Raw genomic sequence first — 22,889 nt, 5'->3', positions numbered from 1 at the left:
TCCCTCATTGTGCATTTACAGTAACAAGGACCAAACTACTTGTTTCATTTCCTCGTGTGAAAAGAATAATGGTTTGAGATGTCACAGATTTTTGGGGATCTGTTTTGTATCTTCTTCCTAGGAGTAAATTGTCAGACTTTTAGATCATCTGCGATAATTCTCTACTTCTGCCTCTTAATCTTTTTAGGGTATTTTTCTCAACTCACTGAATAAAATTATTCTCACACCCTAAGGTGCTCTTACTTGATTATTAATCGTGTCTTAGCAAACATCAAAGGCAGAAAATGATTATCATATTATAGAAAATGTTCTACCTTGACCTAAAAAGGATCAGCTCACCAAAAATGGGAGTATTTCAAGACATGATACCCTTGTATTTTGTGCCTTTGTCCGTGGTGAATTGAAGAATAACACCATGGATGATATCTGCTGTTGGAACACTTCCAAGAGTATTTCATGTAGTCGAGCGGGTAAAACAGGAATCCCGTAAGCCCACAAGCCTGCTGCTTTCAACTAAGCTCCATTTCTATGTAGGAGGTAGTGACATTGTATGATTCGTTAACTCCTTAGAAATACACTCTCAGCAACTCAACACAAGTGCAAAGTCATTCCTGAAATGAAAATGAAAGAATTCATTGTGAAATAAATCATAATCTGTAGGTTCGAAGAACGTATCTGAAGTATACGTTTAGCAAAAAAAGTAGCAAAAGCTGATTTCAGAAAATAGTGATATTTTTAGATGTTACTCAGCTGAAACACATTTGAGTTGGTTAAGAGTTCCTATAAAACCTTTTTTTATAACTTGTCATGTGGATTACTTTCATAGATCCATAATTGAATTCCCATTTTCACTAGATCGTACTCCTGCAATGTGATCTGTGCTGTGCGTCATCATTGATAGTGGATCAATCAACACAACCCCATGTCAGTGTCTAGCTCCTTGACAGCCATGGGATAACAACATTCCACACGCACACACACTCAATGAATGAATGAATGGAAAGGGCCCCATTACATAATGTTGGTCAATGAACCATATTTGCATCCACCTTGCCTCAATCACTGTCAGAGGTCATTGTTACAGGGGCGTAGGCATCGGGCACAGCACACACAATAGAAAGCAGGTCATAGGCATCCTGTGTGTCCCTTAAACACAGATTACCTAATGTGGCTCTTTAAAAGGTCCAACCCAGCCATTTTTATCTCAATATCAAATAATTTATGTACCTTACTGTTTTTAATTAAAATTGTAAAAAATATGAAAAAAAAATAGCTTTTTAGCAAAGAGACATTTCTCATGCAAGAATTTAACTCAGACTGTCTGGGAGTTGTCTGAGTGGGAAGGGGGAAACTGAAAACTAGCAGTTATTGGCAGTGAGGTTTGGAACTCTCTTTCTTGTTGGTCTATTAACTCATTTACTGCCTGGCGATGTCACCAGGCAGGCCAAAACTCCATCCCACCAAAACAGGCTGAAATTGCAGCCAGTCTATTCAAACAGCTCTTACAATAGAACGTCATTATCATAATTCTCACAATTCCACAGTATTATTCCAACATCATAGCATGGAAATATATATATATATATATATATATATATATATATATATATATATATATATATATATATAACACAGGGAAAAAAATCTCATTTTTAACTGCACTGGGCCTTTAAGATATATAACCACACTGCAGTGGGTCTTAATGACAGGAGGCATGAGTCATCAGGCCTGTCTTACATAACTGAGTCACTCCCCCACCCTGCCTACTGCTCCACACCCAGACCCATTCATTCACATTCACACACCACTGGAACCTACTACTACTAAGCCTTTTACTGCCTTTCATTGACTAGGGCCAACACATGGCCAATCATGCTCTGTACAAATGCTGTGTTACTGTGAATTGCAAAATCTATGGACAAAGCGGAGCTTTTCAGAAAGAAATTGCAACGGAAATGTATTTAGGATATTCCTCCTGCTTTGATTGGTTGCATTCTAAACGCACACACATCGCCTGACTCACTCACAGGCCTTGTATGAATACTCCACAATTAACAGAAAGAGCAGGACCCCAGCTGCGACTGCTGCTGTTGCTCTGATGCCCAACAGCTTTCTCCCAAATCAGGGCCTTTCATGTAGCCAGACTTCCAGTCAATGTAAGGTCCTGGGCTTAGTCATTTAGACCTGTAGTAAGAGCATTTCTGTCTGTGTGACTTCCGTCGGGCCAAATCAAATCAAATGTTGCTGGTCACATGCACACGGTTAGCAGATGTTATTGTGAGTGTAGCGAAATGCTTGTGCTTCTAGTTCCGACAGTGCAGCAATATCTAACATGTAATCTAACAATTCCACAATAACTATCTAATACACACAAATCTAAGTAAAGGAATGGAATAAGAATATATACATATAAATATTTGGACGAGCAATGACAGAGCGGCATAGGCAATATGCAATAGGTGGTATAAAATACAATATATACATATATGATGAGTGATGCAAGATATGTAAACATTATTAAAGTGACTAGTGATCCATTTATTAAGGTGGCCAATGATTTCAAGTCTGTATGTAGGCAGCAGCCTCTCTGTGTTAGTGATGGTTGTTTAACAGTCTGATTGCCTTGAGATAGAAGCTGTTTTTCAGTCTCTCGGTCCCAGCTTTGATGCACCTGTACTGACCTCGCCTTCTGGATGGTAGCGGGGTTAACAGGCAGTGGCTCGGATGGTTGTTGTCCTTGATGATCTTTTTGGCCTTCCTGTGACATCGGGTGCTGTAGGTGTCCTGGAGGGCAGGTAGTTTGCCCCCGGTGATGCGTTGTGCAGACTGGAGACCCTTGCGGTTGTGGCCGGTGCAGTTGCCATACCAGGTGGTGATACAGCCCGACAGGATGCTCTCAATTCTGCATGTCAAAGTTCGTGAGGGTTTTAGGTGACAAGCCAGATTTCTTCAGCCTCTTGAGCTATAGTCAATGAACAGCATTCTTACATAGGTATTCCTCTTGTCCAGATGGGAGAGGGCAGTGTGCAGTGTGATTGCGATTGCATCATCAGTGGACCTAATGGGCCAGTAAGCAAATTGAAGTGGGTCTAGGGTCACCATCCGATCATTCTCATTCTTCACATTCTCTAGCTCAGGGCTGTTCAATTCCGATCCTTGAGGGCCGAAACACTTTTTTTTTTGTTTCTACCTAGTAGTTAATTGCACTCACCTGGTGTTCCAGGTCTAAATCAGTCCCTGATTAGAAGGAGAGGATGAAAAACAGAAAAGGCTTTGGCCATCCAGGAGCGACATTGACAGCCCTGCAGCTCATTGCCTTCAGCTTGACCCGAGCATGCTTTTGTTTTTCTCTTCTAACTTCAAACAGATTGATTCAAAATGTTTAAGGTGATAGTTTTATACCTATTTTGACATGTGTTCATATTCTCTTAAAATGATTGTGTATGCTATTACTGTCCTTTTCTTTGAAAATAGGGCCTGCACATTTGATTTTGTCATAGCTCACTTGGATCACATCTTCGTGTTTGAGGTTTTGTATTGCAGTCCGACAGTTGTTTTTATTTAAGTAGAATAACATAATTGTGTATTGATATCATTATTACGCTCGGCGACTGACATGTTGTCCTCCACCAATAATGATAATGGCCTCTCAGTGACTGTATGTTTTTCTACTGACACTTAGTGGTAAGAATGATAACTGCACACTGTTGTTCTTTTGCGCAGGTAAAAGCATGTCTGTCGATTGTGTACAGGTTACATCAACGATCAACACAACTTAAAGGGGCAATTTCGCTAGATGAATTTGAAGTTAATTCATGCCAATGATCTTGATTACAGCAATCTGACAATCAGTTTGTTGTAGTTAGTCAATTCTGGAAACAATCATTTCAACACTCCATTGAACTGAAATATCCTATCCAAGTCACTGAGCACACTGGGTGTCAGTATAGTACACTGACACATTGGCTCACAGGCCTAGCACAGAGACTGTTTTTCTCTGTACTGGTCCTCTCTGCCTTGTAAGGCTAAAGGCATTTGATTGTCAACTGGTGTCGGTCAAATATGATCCCCTAACATGGGCACTAACGTAATTAGACATAAATAGCTCTTGTCTCAATACATTGTGTAACTAGATACCAGCCCACATACGGGTGGCAGGTAGGTTAGTGTGTTGGGCCATTAACTGAAATGTTCCTAGTTCGAATCCCTGAGCTGGTGAGGTGAAAAATCTGTTGATGTGCCCTTGAGCAAGGTAATAATCCTAATTACTCCGGGGTCACTGTTGATAATGGTAGACTCTGGCTATGACCTCACCTTCTCAGGGAGAGTGGGATTCTTCTTGCCAATGTCCAGTCTCTTGACAACAAGGTTGATGAAATCCGAGCAAGGGTAGCATTCCAGAGGGACATCAGAGACTGTAACGTTCTTTGCTTCACGGAAACATGGCTCACTGGAGAGACGCTATCCGAGGCGGTGCAGCCAACGGGTTTCTCCACGCATCGCGCCGACAGAAACAAACATCTTTCTGGTTAGAAGAGGGGCGGGGGCGTATGCCTTATGGCTAACGTGACATGGTGTGATGAAAGAAACATACAGGAACTCAAATCCTTCTGTTCACCTGATTTAGAATTCCTCACAATCAAATGTAGACCGCATTATCTACCAAGAGAATTCTCTTCAATTATAATCACAGCCGTATATATCTCCCCCCAAACAGACACATCGATGGCTCTGAACAAACTTTATTTAACTCTCTGCAAACTGGAAACCATTTATCCGGAGGTTGCATTCATTGTAGCTGGGGATTTTAACAAGGCTAATCTGAAAACAAGACTCCCTAAATTTTATCAGCATATCGATTGCGCAACCAGGGGTGGAAAGACCTTGGATCATTGTTACTCTAACTTCCGCGACGCATATAAGGCCCTGCCCCGCCCCCCTTTCGGAAAAGCTGACCACGACTCAATTTTGTTGATCCCTGCCTACAGACAGAAACTAAAACAAGAGGCTCCCACGCTGAGGTCTGTCCAACGCTGGTCCGACCAAGCTGACTCCACACTCCAAGACTGCTTCCATCACGAGGACTGGGATATGTTTCGTATTGCGTCAGATAACAATATTGACGAATACGCTGATTCGGTGTGCGAGTTCATTAGAACGTGCGTTGAAGATGTCGTTCCCATAGCAACGATTAAAACATTCCCTAACCAGAAACCGTGGATTGATGGCAGCATTCGCGTGAAACTGAAAGCGCGAACCACTGCTTTTAATCAGGGCAAGGTGTCTGGTAACATGACCGAATACAAACAGTGCATCTATTCCCTCCGCAAGGCTATCAAACAAGCTAAGCGTCAGTACAGAGACAAAGTAGAATCTCAATTCAACGGCTCAGACAAAAGAGGCATGTGGCAGGGTCTACAGTCAATCACGGACTACAGGAAGAAATCCAGCCCAGTCACGGACCAGGATGTCTTGCTCCCAGGCAGACTAAATAACTTTTTTGCCCGCTTTGAGGACAATACAGTGCCACTGACACGGCCTGCAACGAAAACATGCGGTCTCTCCTTCACTGCAGCCGAGGTGAGTAAGACATTTAAACGTGTTAAGCCTCGCAAGGCTGCAGGCCCAGACGGCATCCCCAGCCGCGCCCTCAGAGCATGCAGACGATGCAATCTCAACCACACTGCACACTGCCCTAACCCATCTGGACAAGAGGAATACCTATGTGAGAATGCTGTTCATCGACTACAGCTCGGCATTCAACACCATAGTACCCTCCAAGCTCGTCATCAAGCTCGAGACCCTGGGTCTCGACCCCGCCCTGTGCAACTGGGTACTGGACTTCCTGACGGGCCGCCCCCAGGTGGTGAGGGTAGGCAACAACATCTCCTCCCCGCTGATCCTCAACACTGGGGCCCCACAAGGGTGCGTTCTGAGCCCTCTCCTGTACTCCCTGTTCACCCACGACTGCGTGGCCACGCACGCCTCCAACTCAATCATCAAGTTTGCGGACGACACAACAGTGGTAGGCTTGATTACCAACAACGACGAGACGGCCTACAGGGAGGAGGTGAGGGCCCTCGGAGTGTGGTGTCAGGAAAACACTCAACGTCAACAAAACTAAGGAGATGATTGTGGACTTCAGGAAACAGCAGAGGGAACACCCCCCTATCCACATCGATGGAACAGTAGTGGAGAGGGTAGCAAGTTTTAAGTTCCTCGGCATACACATCACAGACAAACTGAATTGGTCCACTCACGCAGACAGCATCGTGAAGAAGGCGCAGCAGCGCCTCTTCAACCTCAGGAGGCTGAAGAAATTCGGCTTGTCACCAAAAGCACTCACAAACTTCTACAGATGCACAATCGAGAGCATCCTGGCGGGCTGTATCACCGCCTGGTACGGCAACTGCTCCGCCCTCAACCGTAAGGCTCTCCAGAGGGTAGTGAGGTCTGCACAACGCATCACCGGGGGCAAACTACCTGCCCTCCAGGACACCTACACCACCCGATGTTACAGGAAGGCCATAAAGATCATCAAGGACATCAACCACCCGAGCCACTGCCTGTTCACCCCGCTATCATCCAGAAGGCGAGGTCAGTACAGGTGCATCAAAGCTGGGACCGAGAGACTGAAAAACAGAAAAACAGCTTCTATCTCAAGGCCATCAGACTGTTAAACTGCCACCACTAACATTGAGTTGCTGCTGCCAACACACTGACACTGACACTGACTCAACTCCAGCCACTTTAATAATGGGAATTGATGGGAAATTATGTAAATATATCACTAGCCACTTATAACAATGCTTCCTTATATAATGTTACTTACCCTACATTATTCATCTCATATGCATACGTCTATACTGTACTCTATATCATCGAGTGCATCCTTATGTAATACATGTATCACTAGCCACTTTAACTATGCCACTTTGTTTACATACTCATCTCATATGTATATACTGTACTCGATACCATCTACTGTATCTTGCCTATGCTGCTCTGTACCATCACTCATTCATATATCCTTATGTACATATTCTTTATCCCCTTACACTGTGTATAAGACAGTAGTTTTGGAATTGTTAGTTAGATTACTTGTTGGTTATTACTGCATTGTCGGAACAAGAAGCACAAGCATTTCGCTACACTCGCATTAACATCTGCTAACCATGTGTATGTGACAAATAAAATTTGATTTGATTTGATTTGATTTTGATTTGATATGCAAAAACATATTTCTAATACACAATTGTACATCTGTGAAATCGGACAAATATAAGCGCCCACCTAATTATTATTACACCCCTGCAGAGAAGATCCTCTGTATAGCACCAACATCTACAGTACAATAAAAAGGAGAGAAATACAATATGGAGACATCAGAAGGACTCTGAAGAGTTGGAGTAAATAGTGAAGTTCACAAGTTATAATGAAAGATTCATACCAACGGCGTACATGATCTTATTGAGTTTTACCCCATACTTGTATATAAAAAAAATATTCTCATGGTAAAGAATCATTTCTGCTCAAAAACACTCCATTGAAGCAAACACTTCCAAACAGATACGACATCAGGCAAACCAGGCGTTGCTTTGGCGAACACATTTATTACTTGACTGTACATTCTATGCAGACGTATGGTGTGTACATCCATCACAGGCTCTCCAGCAGATTAAATGGCCCTGAGGGAATCTGTTAAAACATACAACCGTTGCATTGTGCCGCTGTGGCTACATTGCATTTCAATGTATGTTTAGACTACTAACGGGCTAATCAAAGTATGGTATAATTACAGGGACTTACAGGGACAGATGTACTGTCCTATGCCTAAAAGGATGTATTTCAAACAGCATTCTGTCCGGCAGCACAACATCAGCAACTTGGAAAAATAAGAGATTTGTAAACTGTTTGTGGCACTGCAGAAATTCATATGCATTTGAAGTTAAACAATAATGCATAGTTCAAGTAGGCAAACTGAAGTGATATGTGAGTTGTTAATGTGAATATTTCGGTTGGTTACATTTACTCAAACACAGTGTATGGGGCACCTATAACAGGTTACAGACAGTATTTACAACAATGCAAGAAATTGTAAAAAGTTATAAAAATACACAAGCAATCAGATTATTGAACTAGGTCTTGCAAAGTCGTTCAGAGGTTCTGCCGATGACATCCAAAAGTCAACCTCCGGCTTTCCGTAGATGTCTATGATGATGAAGAGAAATAGAAAAAATATCACTAAGGGTCAGCGGACTCTGTCTTCTCTTGATGCTGTTTATTCTACTCCTTTCATAAACTCCAAGAACTCTGGAAACCAAAAGGAGGAAAAAAGGGAGTCAATTAAGTGAATTATTTCCCTCACTTTGGTCACGACACTGCTTTGCCTGTGAATAACACAGCATGTCACCATGCATAATTCATATTCCCAATTTCCTTTCCTAGCAGAGAAGTATCCATAGAACTGTTCACTTGCATCAGTATCACGCATAAAATACATGAGTGCTTCTGTCTCGACACTATGTGCTTTAACTCCCATTTCCAAAACTTTACCGTCATAGTCGATTTTCCCGTCGTTGTTCTTGTCCCCGTCCTTCATGAGCTCCTCGATGTCGTCCTCGGTGATGGCCTCCCCTGTGGCCTCCAGCATCCCCTTCAGCTCCTCCAGGTCTATGTAGCCGTCCGCATTCCTGGGGGGCCATAGAGGATACGTTTCTTCATTGCCTGATTTCACAGATGTATGCTTTACGTGCAATAAAATGCACTGCATTTGGGCAAGAGACACATCAAACATACAAATTCATAAAATGACTGCTTAAGGACTCTTACGCCTCCCTTCCCCATTATGCAACTGTGCCCCCTCCCTATATTCAATATTACACCCCCCCCCAAGATCCCTGCGCACTGCACATAGTGTTCTTCCGCAATCCTATAATTTCAATATCCATGATCGTTTGACAGTTAGTTACATTTCACGTTTTCACTATTGCACGTTCCCAAATGAGTGCCTCCATCCCATACTCCCAGTATCCTCCTTATTTGTTCATAAGGGTCAGTGCATGTTGCACAACATCATTTCTGTACCGGACCAGTTTACACTGGGGAGTCTGTAGCGTTTAGGAGAGGAGGATTATACTGCTTCACAAATCGGTTAACCAGGGAACATGACTGTTTCTGTATTCAAAAATATTACATAGTTGCCTCCTCAAACAATGACAAGTAGACAAAAACAGAAACAAACTAGCACCCAAGCTAAAACTCTGCAGCGTACATTCCTGTGTATTTGTCTATCCTGGTGGTACTAGGCTGTGGGTACTTAGTTGGGTAAGACTAGAAAGAGTTACTTGTACAGAGTTCATCCCCCTCATGAATCTCCTTATGTACTTATGAGGACCAAACGTACTTGTCAAACATGCGGAAGAGGTCCGCCAGTTCCTCCTCTGTCTTTCCTTTGCTGTCGTCTTTCATGCACCTCACCATCATCACCAGGAACTCGTCAAAGTCCACCGTCCCACTGCCTGCAAAGACATGTCAACAGAATGATGTCACACCACCTTTTGGATCAAGGAGCCTATCTTTGATATAGCAGCTACATGTGACCAGATCCTCCACTCAGCCATGCGATGCTTGTCTTTTGTGTGTTTACAGTCTGACAAAGAACAGTGTCCAACTGTCCCTGCCGGGCCATCAATGAGCCATGAATTGGCCTTTTGATGAGCAGAACACTTGTGTCTGCCTTTTGTTGTGTACCATCCTCATCCACTGCTGATGAGCTAACCTCTTACTCTAACACGTGATTCGCGATTCGCGATAGGAATTATTCATGGGAAACGCATTTGCCTATTGTAGTCATTTGAGTCTGTTCTCTTCCGTGTGAGCCGTGTGTGTTTACCGTCTTCATCCACCTCGTCGATCATCTCCTGCAGCTCCTCGGGGGTGGGGTTCTGCCCCAGCATCCTCATCACCTTGCCCAGCTCCTTGGTGCTGATGCAGCCATCCTCTGCATCCTGGACGAAGATGTCAAAGGCTGCCTTGAACTCTGCAACACACAGCACAGCACAGCACATGACCACGGTCAGTTCTTCTTCTTCTCCCCCCTCCCCTTTTGTTTTCATGGTCAGTTCTATGTGTAGGCTACTTTAGTGTAAGATATACGTTTTTTGGTCAATCAAATGATTTGGTTCCTACGAGTGGTGCAGCGGTCTAAGGCACTGTATCTCAGTGCAAGAGGTGTCAATGTAGTCCCTGGTTTGAATCCAGGCTGTAATTTTATTCGACCGTGATTGGGAGTCCCATAGGGCGGCGCACAATTGGCCCAGCTTCGTCTGGGTTTGGTAGGCTGTCATTGTAAATAAGAATTTGTTCATAACTAGTTAAATAAATAAAAAATGTGATCCTCTGAGATATCTAGAATTTACTTTTCATCTTGGCCTGAAGGAGAGAATGGTACACATTTTAGGCCAAATATTGATTTAGATGTGATTAAATTTAGTAGAACGTGAAGATATATATCCCACATGAAGAAACATTTATGCATAGGCCTCAGAGACCGACATAGATTAGTAAACCATAAAGAAATTCAGATGCAGTGTTTCCCCTATATGTTTTTAGCAGCGGCGCACCCACGCTGCGAAATTGTGGCCACCACAAAAAAAAAAACGACTTTGCCACCGCTACTGAAATAATTCCTAAACACTGAGGGAAACACTGAGGATGAACACATTTTACATACCATTTTTCTGCTCGTCTGTCAGCTGCTCTACCTATTGAAGAAATGGAACGTTTTCAGAAGCAGTCGAGCCAATATCTGTTATTGAATCCACTCTGGGATGTCTTTTACAACCCCAAATCCTAACTTTGATTTACTGTATTCCTTTGATAAGCACAATATAACATTTTCCATTCGTGCAATTAACACGTGTACAACATCTACGGTCTGCCCGTCATTTTAATCTCATTTGTGGCGTTTTCAAATTCAGCTCAGACAAGGCCCAGTCCTAAACCATAAAAATGTTGATCGAGAAAATAATCCTTCAGGGGATATACAGTAGACTCCACAAGGTGGAACCGATTCTCTGGAGCAGTTCACCTCAAATGTCGCCTTAGTTTACACAAAGTTTATTTTGGTCCTTCACACTTGGTCGTCCGTCCCTCACAAAACACAAAACCTATATTTCATACATGAGGCCTGGGCCAGTGAGAGGCAGGGGTTAAAAAAACATTGACAGGAGGATCAGAAACAGCAGATACAGGACAGGATACACGGTGCTTTAAATTAGCATAGCTGTGGATCTGGTTCAACAATGGCACAGTAATCCAGGAAAAGCTACCGCGAATGAGAGAGGGAGACAGCTGCTTACGTAAGAGTTATTGTCTGTCGTCCACAACAAATTAAACACACATTCCTCTGGTGATGATATATTGGGGGGAAAAGAGCCATGTCCATCTAAACATCGACACACACACATACACACACACACACACACACACACACACACACACACATTCCAGTCTGTTTCCCTGTAGTTGACTCCTCTAGCTGTAATGCCCAGTAGAGACACGGGTAGCCCAGCCCAGCCCATCAGCCACCAGGCAGAGATAGCTAGACAGATAAACAAACAGCTCTCCCAGTGGCTCACACAGATAATGCTGGAATTCAGCTGTGTGTGTGTGTGGGGGGTGGGGGTGGGGGGTATCTAGACCTGAAGCCCTCTTCTGGCACCACAGAAACACACACGCAGGAGGCTAGGAGCAACTGGCCAAAATTAGCCGATGAGAAGTGGGACTGCTCCATTTGTAGTCATGAATGAAACCACAGTGTGGACCAGGGGCTTGTCCTGCTTCTGACCCCTGGCGTGCTCCTATCAACCCTGATAGGCTTCAAGAGGCACAAGGTCTATATACGTACGGTGTCTCACCTCACTTGTCAAAGGCTGGTGTTGTGTGTGTTCGCTTGACAGACACAGTTTGTAATGGAAGTTGAATCATCTGAGCAATGTCAGAATTACAAATTGCTAAATTGTTGTAAGGGGAATATCCAAATGTACCACATTTGAATGAATTGTTGATCTGAAACATTGTAGTTTGTAGTTTAAAACTGTTAAAAACATAAAAGTGTTTTTAAGTGGAATTTACCCTCAATACTAAATATTACAGGTACTTTTCATTCTTTTTAAGGGTGAATCCTACCCTCGGGTGCTGAAGTGTTAATTTGAAATAGTAACCTACATAAACCTTTACAGTCCAAAAGAGATAAATCTGACAACAAAATATTCTTAAACTTAAACTATTAAACTATTCTTAAACTTAACTTGGCGGAGTTCACAATTAAACCAAAACAGCATTTTCATCCATGTCACCTATCACTGAAATCCAAAGTTGAACAATATTAAAAGCAAACCTTTCATGATGATGTTACCTACTAAATACTAACACTTTCACATTCTCCACAAACAATATACCCTGTTGTAGAAGTGGAGTGGGACGTACCGCTGCTTTGTAGATGTCGTTCATGATGAAAGCTTGGCTTGGCCACTGCCTGTCTGTCTGTAGGATGTAGTGGCACAGAGGAGCGAGGTAGAGCACAGCTAGGAGCAGGACACTGGCCCCATCCTGGGAGGGTTTTATAGCTGGAGCCTGGCAGGGCCTGGTCCCTCCCTACCCTGCTTGCCTGCCCGCCTGCCCATCCCCTAGGGTGTCTCGCGTGCATGTGTGCGTGTGTGTGTGTGTGTGTGTCATTGGGCCGATCTATCACAATCACCACCAGGCTCAGATAAAAATGTAGCTGCTCTTAGGGGGTACACTTTGGAATGGAATGAAGTGAAGGGGCACGCATGGCGAACCTTAATCTCCAGGGAGGGAGCTAGAGACACTCAACATTCCACCATCAGTCGTAGACCAGAGGGGCAGGGGAGAGGGGCATGGAGGGCAGACCAGAGCAAAACAGTGCTTGGGACAAGAGGGGGCAGAGGGTGGGCAACTTTGAATAGAGGATCCCCCATTTAGAGGACTAGGGATAAGAGTCAGTGGACTGGGGACGGGAGTGGGAGGCAGAGCGGTTCAGACAAACGGGTTAAAGCCTGCCATTAACAAACACAATCAAAGAGATGTGTGTTTGTGGGTTGGGTGGGGTGTGTGTGTGTGCGTGTGTGTGTGTGTGTGTTTGTGTGTGTGTGTGTGTGGGTGTCTGTGTGTTTAACTAATACCCATTTAACCGACAAGGGTTTTACTTCTATTTTCAATTATCTTATCTGACACTTTCCATTTAAAATGTAATCTAACACCCTCCAAATGGCGATTGCACAGTATAATGTGCAGTTTCTGTAATGCACAAATCATCAATCATTGTCCAGCAGAATTTTACAACATAGCATTTTGAAGGGGGAAAGGTTTTATTTTTTAACATTTTTATATACGGTTTAACAATAGGTATTTATAGGTATACAATTAACATTATATTATACCGTGGGTGGCAGGGTAGCCTAGTGGTTAGAGCGTTGAACTAGTAACCGAAAGGTTGCAAGTTTGAATCCCCGAGCTAACAAGATACAAATCTGTCATTCTTCTCCTGAACAGGCAGGTAACCTGTTGTTCCTAGGCCATCATTGAAAATACGAATTTGTTCTTAACTGACTTGCCTAGGTAAAAAAATATATATTTATATTGAGCCTTTATAAACTACATTCAGTCAGCAGAGGGCGCTGTTTACTGTGTGTTGTTTTAATAGAGTTGTTACGCAGCTAGGTGTGCTACAGCGTATCCCATTTATCAACAGGGTGCTCAAGTCAGAAATCTGGGTCAAATACAAGAACTTCAATTTGCCTGAAAACATTGAATGAAATGAACACCTTAGACCATTCCTTTGTGTGTTGATGTGTATCATGGGAACAGACAAGTGTGGATGTGGAACGAAATAGTAAGCCGCACCTCAGCTCACCCCTCTTGACACATCTGAACACAAATCATGTCCTCAGCCACAAAATATCCAATACTTTCCTGCTCCTGTGCTTCGCTACATTCTCCCCGCCACCCCACTGACTTGGATAGGAAAGGACAGTAGTCACCCCAAAGGCATCATGCATGTGCCTTGTGTGCCTCGTCAATCTCATCCATTTGTAGGAGAGAACAGCATACATACACAGTTTCTTCTAAAACCTCACCATGCATGACGGTTCTGAGATCCACGTAGTGCGACAGAAGGTGTGGTGTTGAGGCAGGGACTCTAAAAGGCTGTTGATCCTGCTGGGTTCCAATGGGATGCTAATGGGGACTGGCACAGCTTATGAACATTGCAACACAACAACACAACAGCCCAGAAAGAGAGAGAAAGAGAGTAGGGGAGAGAGAGAGAGAGAGAGAGAGAGAGAGAGAGAGCGAGAGAGAGAGAGAGAGTAGGGGAGAGAGAGATAGAGGGAGAGAGGGAGAGAGAGGAGGAGAGAGAGAGAGGGAGAGAGAGATATGAAGAAGAGCATCAGTCACACACAAATCATTATCATTCACAGAGGTAGATAGAACCCTCATAGAGAGAGAAATGCTCCACGAATAAAGAGGCTTCACAGACAGAAGGCTGAACTGAACAACATCAGTCATGAATTCATTGCCCTCACAGACAGATAGTTCTCACAGGGAGACCCTGCCTGAATCCAACAGCTATCACTCTCTTTAGTGTACACAACACAACACAACAAACAATCCACACCACGAAAAGGGATGAAATCTCAACATGGATTTCTATAGAGAGAAGATATATATATATATATATATATATATATATGTTTTTTTTTTTTTAAATAATATTGTGGTTTAGTACGTGACTAGCGCAAAGTATTATGGGAGAATGAAGCAGGAGATACTGTCATTCCTACAGTAGTCATCTCTTCAGTCTTTCCCATTTCTCCCTCAAAAGGCAAAAAACGATGCTTGCAGTGATACGGTGAAAGACGTCCCCACGTCACCTGCTGCACCTAACTCCACTTGACATGCAAGGTAAGCTGGGTGTCAACATTGGTGTGGGTGTCACCATGGCTATGATCTCCACTCAAAGCATACTGATGAGTCAATCTACAGTGTCCAGCAGACAGATGAGCGGAGTGTGTATTGAGTTCCAGTATTAGCAGCTCTACGAGGGGCAGTATATTCTAATGTAAAGCCTCTACTCTCTCTCTCTGACTGAACCAGAAACATGCAGACGGAATGAGCTCTATCGACGGTGGGATGGCAGCCTGACAGAGCCTGGAGAAGCCCACATCAATAGGAGCATACGGAGTGCAGTTTTCACTGGAGCACTTCACCAATTTCCTCTTACAGAGGAAGGGGCTGCTGACGAAAGAGCCAACCATATCTCCACACATGATCAGACAGTGCATCTCAAATCCTCAAATCACCCGCACACCGTTTTTGAGAGGTTGCCATAGAAACCCGGCCGGGTTGTAGCTGCAGACAAGGAGAGGAGATGAGGAGAGCTATCACTGTATTCCTCGTTCTTCTCCTTTGCCTTTTGCACAGACGAATGCACACACGCACACACAGGTTTGGCAATCATTATTTATTCCCTGGTAACCTTAATAAGAACCATTTATGCAAATGTTATGGATGACTTAATCCACGTGTCCAAATGATTATATTTCATGTGTCATAGCGAAGATAAAAATGAACTTCGTTGGGTGCCTTGACTTGGGACGGATCAGGTTCGGAATAGTATTCAAGGTTTGCACTAGCCTAGCCAGCAAATACTGTAAGTTCATATGGTTTTTTCAAAATAGGTTCAATTCACCATTTTGTTAGGTTAAATGGTCTTTCTATTGGAAAAGGGACAAAATATCAAATCGTCAATTTTTTAAGAATCTGGCCCCTGCATTCTTCAAACCAAGTGTGTAATATTGTTTTCATGTTACAGCGTGCAACCACAGTTCCTCTGTTAGTGATATTTAATTCATTTTATTGCATAAAGGTTGTCAGAGAAATGATTTGCTGTTTTATTGTCATGCAGGCCAGGTGTCTTCCTCTATGTCTCTCCTCTGTCTCTCTCTCCTTGGTTGGAGGGTTACTCATCAGCCTCTCTTCCCCCCCTCTCTCTCCCTTTTCTCTCCCTTTCTCTCTCTCACCCTCTCACACACTCTCTCTCCCTTTTCTCTACCTTTCTCTCTCTCACCCTCTCACACACTCTCTCTCCCTTTTCTCTCCCTTTCTCTCTCTCACCCTCTCACACACTCTCTCTCCCTTTTCTCTCCCTTTCTCTCTCTCACCCTCTCACACACTCTCTCTCTCTCTCTGCTGCTCTCCCTTTCTCTCTCCTAACTCTCATTCTCCCCTCTCTCTTTCCCCTTTCTCTCTCCTCACTTAACTCTCTCCCTCTTATCTGCTCTCTCGCCCCCCTCTCCCTCCCTCTCTATCTGGGGTGTATTCAGAGTGAAGGACTAAAAGGGGGAGTGGTTCGGGGCAATTTACGTCTCTCTATACAGCGAGCACTCCTCCAGCCAACACTTACCAGTCAGAGGGGAGCCTGTATTCTCTCCGCTCTCAAACGGTGACAAACGTCAGACTCGGATGGAAAGATTTGGCTTTAGAGGAGAGGGGATGTGTCTCTCTCTTACTCTCTCCCTCTCTCTCATTTACTTTCCCATTGCCGTTTGATGGCTGCAAGGTTTGCATTGAAGGGCTTACTGTCACGCAGACCACCAAGTCCCCAACCCACCCTCACGACTGCAATAAAAATAAACATTACTGAAAAACAAACATGTTAATATGCTGGTTATAATCATGAGATATTATATTGGAATGAACATGTTGTTGAATATATCAAAAGATATCAAGTGACATCAAAGGTGCATGTTCCTTCAGTGAGTTGTTTGTCTGTGTGTGTGTGTGTGTGTGTGTGTGCGTGCGTGTGTACACCTGCAGTATATGAGCTTTGATGAAGATAGATCTGAACACAGATGACACATTCTTTTTTTCAGTAATCAGTGGTCTTCAATGCCATTCGAGTGGTGTGCGTCATGGCGATGACGGTGGGTGCAGTACACCACTGCCCCCCAGTTACAGACCTAACACCTTATCATCGGTCTCTCATCTCTCTGAGGGCAAAGTCCACATCACAGACAGCTCTCTCTCTCTCACACACACGCACACACGTCCTTCAGAATATTAGCAAATTAGTCATTTGTGTACTGCGAGAAGACGATCAAATTTGACTATCTAGAGGAAGTAAAAGTCAACAATGATCTTCCTCATGCAGAGTCAGGTGAGTGTGCATGAGAAGCCTTCACCAGACAGACATGACTCGGAGGAAAGGCTTTCCATTGGCTTTCAACTTGATGATGCATCATTGAGGATAACTTTCTCGTAGACAGAAGAAAAAAACTAAGAGGAAAATCTCTCCAAATATGTATGCTCCTCCTAACACGTGTCTTGGCGCTATTGCATTGGCCAGCATTTCTGCCAATCATTGTTTTCAACATCCCAGCTATTCCGCCTGAACAGCAAATTATAATAAAGAGGGAAATGGGCAATTTGTGTTTCTTACATAACTCAAATTGTTTCATGTCTGCAGCAACCAAATCTTCAGAACAGCCTGAATCAAATCAGTTGAAAAAACAGTCTTAAAATAGCAAAGTTTTGGCTTTGGCCATTACAAGATCATCATTAACTGCAAGACAACATGCTTCTGATAGTACCTAAAGACATGCCTCAGATAATACAGTTCAGTTTCACTGAGCAGGTTTGGGTAGTGTTACTGTAATTATGTAATCATCCTTGTAAGTGTGGTGTAACACATATTGTAAATCACTCAGTTTGAGTCATGGGGGGTACGTGTTACACACCTACAGTACCTACAAGAAAACAATTATTCGTACAAGAATAACTCAGTCGAAAGGTCAAGCGTTGCCTAAGGAGCTCGTGGGGAAATGAACGAATGTGGCTGGTCACTCTATCACCCAGCTATCATCACTGGCCACGGAAGTGGAATAACAGCACAATATTAGTTAGAAATAATTCTGCAGTGTTTTGATCAGTGTTACCTGATGTTACCATGTATTTTTTTACTCCATGACAGAGAGAAAGAATATAGCACAGGACAAGTCAATTTCCTGTTGAGATGAGCTCCACGTTCCTCCAACCTGTACCATAGAAAATGTCAACAGTATCTGCTGGGAGAGGTCCCATGTACAATCCCAGTGGTAATACAATTCACAAGACTCGCTGGGGATTAAACGCATGGATGAAGCCCATTTATGAGAAGAATTGGCCCCGGATTTGTGGGGCTTAGGACACCCCGGGGTGCATGTGTGTTCCACACACACACACAAGCACGCACGCACACACATATCCATTTTCTATCCCCGAATTGAGGCTATAGTACGTTCTGTCTCAAAGAGGAACAAATCACCTATGCGTCCATCTGTGTGGCTGAAGTTGCGCCCCTGGGCCGCCCAGCCTTCAGTGGAGTGTGCTGTGATTTGACAAGGCCGATGATGAGAGACACTGTAAATATCCGGCCCTCATGTGACTCACTGGATGGCCTCAAGGAATCCACTAAAGGTCAATGTTTCCTGATGCCATTGCCAACAACTGAATTAAGTGACTTCATCCCTGCCCACGCATCTGTCCCATTTTAGGGGATGGATGGATTCAGCTTTGTTTATTGAAGGTGTTGCATCGCACTCACACACTACGCTTCTCAATCTGCTTCCGACAGGAGCACACCATACACACATAGGCTACATGTGCATGTGCAGACTAAGGCACACACACACACACGTAAGCACACACACATACTGGAAGCCTACATGCATGCACACACACGCACACTCACACGCGTAAGCGCTGGGACACGTCGGCGCCCACATCACACACAAAGACAAAACTCGTTGCTGTCTCTGTCTTCAGCACGCACAAAGCGCTCGCCAGAACACTTGCATGCACACACACACAAGCAGGAGCATTGGCATTCACCCACAGCCTCTGGGTCCGTCTCATCATGCACAATAGGTCTGAACATGACAACAGTCTCTGAACAATACAGTACGTGTCTCCATGATGCCTCACACGAAACAAAGGTTGATTAGCATTCACTATCTGAACACACACACATGCATACACACACACACGCAGTGTACTGTGCCGTGGTAAATGGACTAACATGATTTGGGCTAAATGGGCAGAAGAAGAAAAAACATGTATATGACATTTTGTGAATTGAATTACAAAATTGCATCTCCCCATCACTATAAGACTCTCTTTTCAGACTGGCCTTTTTGGAGTTCCAAAACTGGAGGGGGCTAAGAGCATTCCTTTGGTGAGAATCTGTAGCCCTTTCCTGCGGTCAATGACCAAAAGCTCTTTGGCCTCACGGGTGGAATGTTGTTAATACGTTTCATAACTTCATCGTGAATTTTTTTTTTTTTTAAACGTTTTTGTTGATCCAGTGTTTCTATGTCAAACATTTTTGTTATATTTCAGTCTTCTGTGATGGATATATAGTGTAATATTTGGATGCAAACTCAAGATCGTATACATTTCAACTCTATATCTGACATGGTACAGGTGTGTTCTTTTGTTTAAACCCATAATCATGTGTGTGAGGTGTATAGACCTACTTTTGTCCCTAAGTCGATTTGTTTTAAGATGACCAAGAATCACTCTGTGACCCTGATTTAGCCCACTGCGGTAAAAGGTTATATGAAGCCATTGATCTTTCCAAATCCTCCGAGAAATAATACTAACCTCCCAACACTTTAATCCAATAAATGCTCATGAGAGAGTGTGAAAAAAAATAAAAAATGATGAAATGTAATGAAATGAAATAAAATGAAAATGGGGGTATCTATAACGAAGGGATATTTAAAGCATGTAGACATACAATTAAATAAAATAGAAGCTACCCACTGAACACAAACTGTTTGAATCATCTTTGTTTCCAGCATAATTTGTCAATGTATTGTGAATCTACATGAAAAATACTGTTGTTTTGAGGGTGGAATCTCAACCACTGGCACTACGTACTTTTAATGTAATCTGAACTGGATTTCAGGTCATTTGGCTGTGCTATTAAATGAAGCTGAGTGATAACACATTAAGTAGTTGTAAAAATACAAAATATCTGATGGGATGTAATTCCCATTTGAACTTGGTTGTGCTTTTAAATGGTTGACAGTGCAATGATTACACAGTCCGATTAAAACGAAACAAAAAATCAGACATTGTTTTTCCATTGGAATTTGGTTGTGCTTTTAGACAGTTGAAAGCATAGATAACACATTGGAAATTCAACTAACTTTTTTGGCTGTCTTTTTGAGTGGGTAATTATAGGTTATAATCTCATTGATCAAAGATACAATTGCCTTCTTTCTCACATAGCCAAGGCATAAATGAAGAATATGTTTGTGTTAACTTAAGGTGTTAACCTCTCACTGACCATTGTGTTGCCCAATCAGGGACTGTCAATGAACCACACACTAACAGCATCTCAAATACCCCCCCCTCCCCTTCATGTTGGTTTAAGGTATTCAAACCTGTGATCAAATCAAATCAAACTTTATTTGTCACACATGCCGAATACAACAAGTGTAGACTTGTAGATTACCGTGAAATGCTTGCTTTTACAAGCCCTTAAAACAGTACAGTTCAAGAATAGCTAAGAAAATATTTACCAAGTAGATACTGACAATAACAGCAACTTTATTTTAAATGCACACGACACAAATGGAATACTGGATTTATTTATCTCCTTAATTCTAACAGCGTTATCTAACTGCAAGTTAATCCAGTGCTTGATATTGATTGTTACTCAGGCCTCATAATGTTCTGTGAGATCAAAATGATGGGGTCAAAGGTCCCTAGCTGGCTCATTTGGTTTCTATGGTAATGTCATGTGAAATATGTTACGTGTCCGTGTACACCATTGGCTCGATTTTATATTGATTTGAGTGGCAAATCAATCACTTCGATAAAGTTAGATGTTATTTGAATGGAGCGGTTTCTGTCTACACCGTGATTTCTGACAGAAACTCTCGTCAAACCCTGAGACCCCCAAAATGTAGGCATTACTCGCTCCAAAAAATGCATCTGAGAGTATCAAAACACTTGAGATGAACCAGCGATCCCACATACGCAATTGCAAAAATACATATTTGAAAACATGACTGCAGATGTTTTTTTTTTTAAATTATTATTATTTATTTATTTTTACCAGAAGGTAGATCGCTACCATGGCAAAGAGGCATTTCCTGTACACACAGCGAACACCTAAACCGACACAGGTTCAATCCTGGTTTGCTAAATAATATAAACCACCCCTTTCTGTGTTCACATGAACAGTGGCTCTGAGCCCAGTAGAGGAGGAGAGTTCAGAGAGCCATCTACTCTACAGCACAGCGCTCTAGTATAGCGACAGACAGGGGAGCTCATGCAGTAACTCAGTGGGCCAGCTGATTAGTCAACCGGGCTGAGACTGACTGTGACGACTGACTGATAGACATCTGGCCCAGCTCCAACAACCTAATTGCAGCAGGATCTTTAATTAAGCATCATGTGATGTTTAAGAAGCCCTACAGGCCCGACTGTGGGCAGAGGTTCCACTCAGCCAGCTAATTCTAATGCTGGCCACGCTTTTGGCACTGTTGTGAACAGATCTAAGGTGACAGCCACAATAGGCGGGAGGGTGGGTTTTGGGGCGCAGACTCATTTGTTTTTAAAAGGCCGTAAATCAGGACAATGTCCGTACATGTGTGTCCCATCAGCCAAAGCAGTCACAGTGTTTATGCCATAGCATGTCTGGCATGTGTGAATGATATGTCAGCAAATATATTACTGTGTACGATGCACTTGACTGTGCACCGTTTATGGTTTTGTCATTGAACCCTTTTCCACCCTCTAAGACAGCCACCATCTGCATTGACCCTTCAATTTGATCTTTGCACTGACTCAATGCACACTCACACACTCATTCTATGCACACTCTACACACACTCACAATGGCACTCCAAAACTCACACTTCCTTTGCTCACACACACATAGCACACACACACACACACACACACACACACACACATTCATACTGACTCTACACACACGCACACACTCATATACAATCATCATATATGCTGCTGCGACTCTTTTTATCATACATCCTGATGCCCAGTCACCTTACCTCCATGCATATCTAACTAGGGGCATCTTGGACCCTACAAAACTGAGGGGGCACAAGTACGTGAGGATGGCTGGAGGGTGGTTGAGGAATTTAGCATTTTTCAAGCACCTGAAATAGCTTTTTTTCTGCAATCTAGAGCAATAGTCATTATGCTTAAATCTACGTACAAATGATGTCTGTTTTTCTGCATATCTAAGCATACTTCCTGAGGTGTCTGTATCCTCCTCACTGTTTTTTTTAAAGCAACTAAACATGCTGCTCCACATCTCTGCTAAAATCTGGGTAAAAGATTGAAAGGAATGAGTTTTATTCAGTATATTTAGTTATTGCTTGCTTTTCTAAAGTCTACCAACCTTGCCAGCAGGCATGCCAGCTAAAATAGTCAGACAAGCTAGCTACTCTAACTTGATTGATAGCTTGAAATGGTTGGGAGCCTATCTGAGCTAGCTAAAGCCAACTTCAGAAAATTGCTAAGTGGCTAGTAGTCTAAAAAAATATACATATGTAAAGTGACGTTTTTTGTTGTTGTCGTTGTTGTAATTGTATTTATTTGTAACAGGACAAATCTAATGGGCACGTGCCCCTGTGCCCCTTGTGAGGATGATGCCTCTGTATCTAACCCTACAGTACCACTCCAGTATCCCTGCACATTGTAAATATGGCATTGCTGACCCCTGAACTGACCCTGTACAGTATATAGATGAATACCTTTCTCGTGCCTTCTTATTTCTATTTCTT

General features: G+C 43.0%; 1 protein-coding gene and 1 long non-coding RNA gene across 5 annotated transcripts; one reads left to right on the top strand and one right to left on the bottom strand.

The window, feature by feature from the left end:
* Nucleotides 1-7,593: 7,593 nt before the first annotated feature.
* tnnc1a (troponin C type 1a (slow)) lies at nt 7,594-12,727 on the bottom strand. 4 transcript variants are annotated; one of them, XM_024375157.2, is made up of 6 exons: nt 12,493-12,614; nt 10,736-10,766; nt 9,896-10,042; nt 9,407-9,521; nt 8,557-8,693; nt 7,594-8,211 (listed from the first exon to the last, which is right to left on the bottom strand). In XM_024375157.2, exons 1-6 carry the CDS (start codon nt 12,514-12,516, stop codon nt 8,126-8,128), a joined length of 540 nt encoding a protein of 179 aa, XP_024230925.1. In that variant the 5' UTR covers nt 12,517-12,614; the 3' UTR covers nt 7,594-8,125. The 4 variants fall into 4 exon arrangements, with proteins under 4 accessions (XP_024230925.1, XP_024230926.1, XP_024230924.1 ...); XM_024375158.2 differs by having other exon boundaries at nt 7,594-8,313; nt 12,493-12,611; XM_024375156.2 differs by lacking the exon at nt 10,736-10,766 and having other exon boundaries at nt 7,594-8,313; nt 12,493-12,727.
* On the top strand, nt 9,951-16,080 carry LOC121839613. The gene is made up of 3 exons (XR_006079066.1): nt 9,951-10,077; nt 14,909-14,988; nt 15,181-16,080. It is a non-coding gene; the product is annotated as an uncharacterized LOC121839613 (long non-coding RNA).
* The last annotated feature ends 6,809 nt before the right edge of the window (nt 16,081-22,889 follow it).

Source organism: Oncorhynchus tshawytscha, linkage group LG16 (genome assembly GCF_018296145.1).
Source record: "Oncorhynchus tshawytscha isolate Ot180627B linkage group LG16, Otsh_v2.0, whole genome shotgun sequence".
Classification (NCBI taxonomy): Eukaryota; Metazoa; Chordata; class Actinopteri; order Salmoniformes; family Salmonidae; genus Oncorhynchus; species Oncorhynchus tshawytscha.
This window is presented reverse-complemented; position numbering and strand designations above follow the sequence as displayed.

What these genes read in the sequence shown, in the direction of transcription:
- tnnc1a (XM_024375155.2), bottom strand. Translation starts at nt 12,712, where the DNA reads ATGCACGCGAGACACCCTAGGGGATGGGCAGGCGGGCAGGCAAGCAGG. An exon ending in ACGACATCTACAAAGCAGCG is followed by an intron (nt 10,043 to 12,492) that starts GTACGTCCCACT and finishes TGTGTGTTGCAG; the next exon opens with AGTTCAAGGCAGCCTTTGAC. An exon ending in CGGGAAAATCGACTATGACG is followed by an intron (nt 8,212 to 8,556) that starts GTAAAGTTTTGG and finishes TCATCATCATAG; the next exon opens with ACATCTACGGAAAGCCGGAG.